Source organism: Octopus bimaculoides, chromosome 10, assembly GCF_001194135.2.
Source record: "Octopus bimaculoides isolate UCB-OBI-ISO-001 chromosome 10, ASM119413v2, whole genome shotgun sequence".
In the NCBI taxonomy this organism is placed as follows: domain Eukaryota; kingdom Metazoa; phylum Mollusca; class Cephalopoda; order Octopoda; family Octopodidae; genus Octopus; species Octopus bimaculoides.
Genome location: NC_068990.1, coordinates 31,970,868 through 31,977,352, shown reverse-complemented (window position 1 = coordinate 31,977,352; position 6,485 = coordinate 31,970,868). Strand labels below are relative to the sequence as shown.

Sequence of the window (6,485 nt, the reverse complement as noted above, 5' to 3'; positions counted from 1 at the left end):
ATTCATTACTGTACTCATTTCCAACCCTCACCTTACTGGCAGCATCTCTGTACATGGCTCGCACAGCTCTCACTAACCATTCTTCTATCCCAAGTTTCCTCATTGACCACTAGATAAGGGAGTGGGGGACCCTGTCAAAGGCTTTCTCCATGTCAACGAAGGCCAGGTACAGAGGTTTATCCTTGGCTAGGTATTTCTCCTGCAGCTGTCTCACTAGAAATATGGCATCAGTGGTGCTTTTACCTGGCACGAACCCAAACTGCATCTCATCTAAATTGATTCGCTCCCTAATTAGTTGGGCTATGACCCTCTCTGTAACTTTCATAACCTGATCTAACAGCTTGATGCCTCTGTAATTAATCTATAATTGGTCCAATTGAAATTTTAATCCATGTAACCCTAGTTGTTATAGAATTATTTAGAATGTGTGAAAAACATTGTTGAAACATATGAATCTGGTTTGGCTTGGGTAATTGAATATGGTTGTCATGTCAAAATATAACATCACTGCAAAAAACATAGCTTCGACTTGGAGGAAAATTAGTCAGTTATAAATACATTAAATGTGTTACAATTAAAGAAAAAATATTTTGTTGTATAATTCATACATGTGTAACATGGCCACAAAACCTTATGACTAACAATGTTTTGAAATCCTGTTTTTATCGCATCCTTGCAAATTCGGTTAATTGTATACTCTACTTAATTGCATAAGAATTTCAGTCAGTGAGCCTCTGCAATTAAGTAGAATTGATTATGTCTGAATGTGTTTGTTGAATTGAATCTCCTTTGTAAATCATTAATACTGTGGTGATTCAAATCAATATGATGATAATTCTATACAATGTCATTCATATATATATATAATCATCATGTAGTGTCTGGCAATAGTTTGATGGTTTGATTAGAGCTGGCAAACAAGACAGCTGCACCTGGTTTGAGTCTGATTTGGCCTGGTTTCTACAGTTGGGTGGCCTTCCTAATGCCAACCACTTTATAGAGTGCGCTAGGTGCTATTAAGTGGCACTAACACAGGTGATTTCTACGTGGCACCAGCACAGGGCTCTTGCAGACAAGTCCTCTTCAACAGGCGAAGTGGCATTAACACTTCTGCTGTGGAGGATGGGTCTTCTTGAGTACAGCAAGGTGCCATCCCTATATATGTTTGTGGTATTCAGCATAGTCAACATATTCACTTACATGATGCTTTTCATACCAACTATCACTGTAACAACTGTACATGTGTGTATGTGTTTGTTTGTATGGTAACACCCAGAAATTGATGTTTCTTCGAAGGAAGATTTCATCACAGTTTAACCTGCTTGATCATACAGTTGTTTTGCAATCTTAACATTGTTTTCTCTAAGCTCAATGAATTTGAGAATTGACTGCTAGATATTACATATCAATAGAAATGATTTTCCATATATTGACCAATACCTTTAATATTTTAGACTCATTGTCTTTGATGATATTTTTTCAAACAATTAATGCTTAGCTCTTCATCCAATAATTACACTGTATTTGAGAATTGTAGAGTTGCCAAACAATAAATCTCTCATGAAAAACAAATTCTGAAAGATTGTAGAGTGATTTCTCCTCCTGCCCCTCTCTCCCATGTTGTACACAACATTTTGTTAATCTAATTATTCCTTTGCTGAACATCCACTCACACAGACATACAGTTACGCACGCACGCACGCACGCACGCCCGCTCGCTCACTCACTCACTCACCCTGCTCAGATTTCCATGCCTACGCATGTACTCATACATATGTTATCAACACTAATATTTGAATATGACAATGAATTTTGAGCCATTATATCTAACTTTTAGCTCATTATACATCTTTTGTAGGTACTATAATGTGATTGGAAACTGGTTCCAAAATATCTCTAAGCTGTTTCAGAACAAAAGCTCATAAGACATGCACTTTCATCAAATGATAGATTGATGGTTTTTTTCCCCTTTCTTTCATCTAAAAATATGTCCTTTGTTAGTTATTGTATAAATTACTTTTGTTTGTTGTGATTTCAATTTTGGATGTGGTCTATGCTATCACATTATATTCTTGTTTTAGGTTTGTCAGTATTCTTGTTTAAAAGATAGCACTCTAAACTACTCACATGTCAGTGACTAGAGGTGTAAGAGTCTAAACTCTTTATACCAGTGTTTCTCAACCTTTTTACCCTTGCGTAACCCTTAAAATAAATTACATGTCTCAAGGAACCCCTGCACAGAAAAAAATCATATACCATATCTTTCTCATATTTTTTTCATCGTATTTCACATGGTAAAAAAAATATATATATATATATATATATATATATAGATCTCTATTCAGTAATTTGTGTATTTTTATATAGAGATGTTGAACAAGAGAAAGGGTTGAAGTGCCATGCCATCCATATAGGTGTACATGAAGTGAGAGTTGGCATTTACTAAGCCATTAATGTAAAGAAGAAGGACAAGTGCGAGAGAAATGACTGAACTTTACTGATAGGATGAGGATGGTACAGAATTTTGTCAGTGCTGTGTTGGTTGGTTCTATCAGGAAATTTTAAATCTAGATTATTAGTAATGCATGCAGCACATTGGCAAATATTTTATCAGATCCTTATGCCTGACACTGTTGGCATTTGTATTGCTGTCAAGATCTACAATTTTCCTTCATTAAAGTTTCAAAGAAAAGAAACCATTTGTGTGTGACATAGTGAAGGCGCGGAGCTTAGTGGTTAGGGGCTTTCAACTCACGATTGTAAGGTCGTGAGTTCAATTCCCGGTGACGCGTTGTGTCCTTCAGCAAGACACTTTATTTCACGTTGCTCCAGTCTACTCAGCTGACAAAAATGAGTAGTACCTGTATTTCAAAGGGCCAGCCTTGTCATACCCTATGTCACGCTGAATCTCTCTGAGAATTACGTTAAGGGTACACGTGTCTGTGGATTGCTCTGCCACTTTCACGTTAATTTCATGAGCAAGCTGTTCCGTTGATCGTATCAGCTGGGACCCTCAACGTCATAACTGACGGAGTGCTCCTGTGTGACATAAGATCTGGTTCTTTATAAATCATACCAGTGATTTTCTTTTTCTTTTTGTGAATAGAGAAAGATGAAATATAAAATAAGAAGATAAGGTGGTGATCATTTACAATAACTTTGATTATCCTGCAAATGTTTTGATTTTGTGAAAATATTTTGGAACTGTGTACATAACTGTATGGCAGTTTGTTTTGAGTTAGCTGATTTTTGCTCTTCTTTGTGTACCTATATTTTAGTGTAATCCTGCCAAATTTTAAGTAAACATTGGTAGTAGACAGTTTATTTTAACTTCTGCAATGTATTAAAACTAAAACTGATGGTATTTTCTCTAAATAATTGTATTCAAAATAATCTCATATTTTTTCCAACATTTATCTTTTTTAAATTTTCTATTTTCCATTCATTGTCTTAAAGTTCACTTTTGAAACTGGTATATGTTAGACAGATCTGTCTTCAGTTGACTGTGTTTTATTTCAACTTATTTGTCAGTGTTAACTAACCAAAATCTAATCTGGTTATTTCCTTTCAATCATTATCACTACACATTTGAATCCACTAACCAATGTTTCTAATATGTAAACTCTTTCTCAATAGATCTTTACTTAGTTTCTTTTCATATTTGAGTTCCACACTTGTAAAACTATATTCAACTCATTTCTTCCTAATTGTTCTGTCATACAATTATGTTCATTTCCAGTCAATGAAAATTGCTCTGCTTTTAATGTTGGTACAGTATTGTAGATTTAACTGTTCTGCAAAATTATAATTATTGTTTATTGATCACTACATGTTTTCTGTTTCACCAGTCATGTTATACCTTTAAGTATGACACTTTGACACATCCACTTCAGATGTTCTGTATCATAATTATCTAGTTTACTACAAATCTTCCTTTCTTTTGCTTAGATGATCTGCTGATGTGTGTTATACTTCTGACACATACAGACAGTCACTTAAATTTTGTAAGATCATATTTATAATATTTCTCTCCTAACCACAATTTTTCTTCTCTTTCAGTCTGTTACTACGTTTTACTGATGATACATTTGATCCAGAACAAGCTTCCACTATAGGTAAGTGATGCCTTTTTTTGTTTTGCAAATAATTCTCCTCGGCCTGAAGTGCCATGAGTTTAAAATAAAGGATTATAGAAAGTTTTAACATTGCTGGCTTAATTCAGGGTGTTAGCTTTATAAAAGAAACCATTCTAATAGACAAACTAAATTGGGCTGCAAGTTCTAGGGTACACAAAAGATGCAATGGGATCTCAGGCAAAAGAGCAGACATAAAAAATTTCTTACTGTTAGAGGTATTTATAAAGATGATGGATTATTCATTTTGAGATATATCAATAGACACGGCCTAGAAACATTTAAAAAGAAACTAATAAAGCTATTTAGTGAATTAAGATTATGTATTACTGAAGGCGCTAATTTTAATAATGTCAATGTTTTTAGACATCAGCCTGGATCTTTATACAAATTAGCTTAAACTACAGAATATGCTTAATAACAAATTGTTATAGAAATAAGAGTTCTAACTATACACTTAGAATTTTGTATAATTTAGTCTCTAGCATTAGTCTGTGTGTATATCGTCTTTACTTGCAGATAAATCCACATTCATAAGTGTCTCTCACTATTATAACACAGCCCTCAAAAACAAAGAATTCTTTGAGAAGATACAATATCCACCAGGATCTAATACCTTGAAGTGCAGAAACAGGAGATGTAAAATTCTGTGATATAACCCTGTGTTCAGCTTAAATGTGAAATCTAACATAGCAAAAGAGTTTCTTGGCTTGATCTCTTATCATTTTCAAATAAATCACAAAGTACCATAAAATCTTCAACTGAAATCATATTAAAGTGAACTATTCTGCATGTAAAGACTTTGCTTATTCCTTTACAAGTTAAAAGATATAATGTCATCATGGAAAATTGCCTTCGTGATCATAATTACCAGGCAAAATTATTATTGTATAGCACTAAGGTAATATTTGAGTGATGGTTCAAGACTGAAATTTAGCATTAGATTGACTGAACGTAATTTCCAAACTTGGATTTATCAGATTGGCTTTTCGTCAGCCAGAAAGAAAATTTGTAACTGCTTTTCAGAAATATATTTGCTTCGAGAAAAAGTAGCATACATTCAATATCAATTTGTCAGTCTTGGATTGAGCCCATTTCTATTGCCATAGAAGTTCCAGGTTGAAGCTTTGTTGTCAGCCATGTCTATGTGAAAAGCTGCTCATTCAATCCCAGTGTTCTTATGACTTGAACTTAAAATTTGAACTTTGATGTAAATCCCTCCACCAAGTACCATAATAAGCTGTCTTATTGATAAAACTATAATGTATTTATTTGATTTTGCTGTACACTATCAAACCTTTGCCTTTTTTTAGGTGCAGGTGTGGGTGTAGGGTAAGAAGTTTGGTTCCCAACCACTTAGTTTTAGGTTCAGTCCCATTACGTGGCGCCTTGGTCAAGTGTCTTCTATGATAGCCGTGGACTGGGATGACCAAAGCTGTGTGAGTGGATATGGTAGACAGAAACTGAAAGAAGCATGTTGTATATGTGTGTGTGTGTGTCCTTGTCTTGACCTCATTTAAAGGTGGAAATGAGTGTCACTGTTACACAAGCGGTGTCTTTTATTTCCAATATTCAGTGTCTTTTATTTCCAATATTACCTTGCTTGGAAGCAGGTGAGGGCTAGTGACAGGAAAAGCATCTGGTCATAGAAAAATCTGCCTGAAATAAACACCATCCAACCCATGCAAACATGGAAAAGCTGCTGTTCAATAATGACAATGATGTTGCTTTTCTGTTCTGCTAGCGACAAAATAGCGCTTCATATATAGAAATATATGCATATACATAACTTTCTTACATGATTTTGCATTGTTATATTTCGTTTACAGTTTAATTGCTTTACAATCTAATTGAATGCATACTTTATTCACAAGTTTTTATGGTCCACACTTTCAAAATTTCACTCTGTCTAACAAATCACATTCATATACATATTTTTTTTCTTTGATTTACTCTCTTGGTCATGTATACTTTGAATGAACAGCCACAACTTCATTTAGAGAAGGCTGTTTTGTTTTGCAGTGGTGGTATCACAATACAAGGCAAACAGTACACTCTATGAAGTGGCTGGTGAATGAGACACCATAAAGTTGGGAAGACACTTTTGCTAAAAACAAGACAACTTGTCTAGTAATGGTGTTATGAGAAATTGCACCTAGTGCACTCTATAAGATGATTGGTATTAGAAAGGGCATCCAGCAATAAAAGCTATGCCAAAATGAAATATACCTAGTTAACCATAGTCCCGTGACATGTCTTGTAAAATATATAAGCCTGTGTGTGTGTGTGTGTGTGTGTATGTATTTTATATATATATAATATATATATATATATATATAATATATATATATA

At 34.2% G+C, this 6,485-nt stretch overlaps 1 protein-coding gene across 2 annotated transcripts in view; it reads left to right on the top strand.

The window, feature by feature from the left end:
* The window catches only part of LOC106874542 (ras-related protein Rab-18A), a 50,819-nt gene that overhangs the window by 21,308 nt on the left and 23,026 nt on the right, over window positions 1-6,485 (top strand). For both annotated transcript variants that reach the window (XM_014922309.2, XM_014922310.2), the window contains exon 2: window positions 4,060-4,115. In XM_014922309.2, coding sequence (XP_014777795.1) covers window positions 4,060-4,115 — 56 coding nt within the window. The remainder of the gene's footprint in view (window positions 1-4,059; window positions 4,116-6,485) is intronic.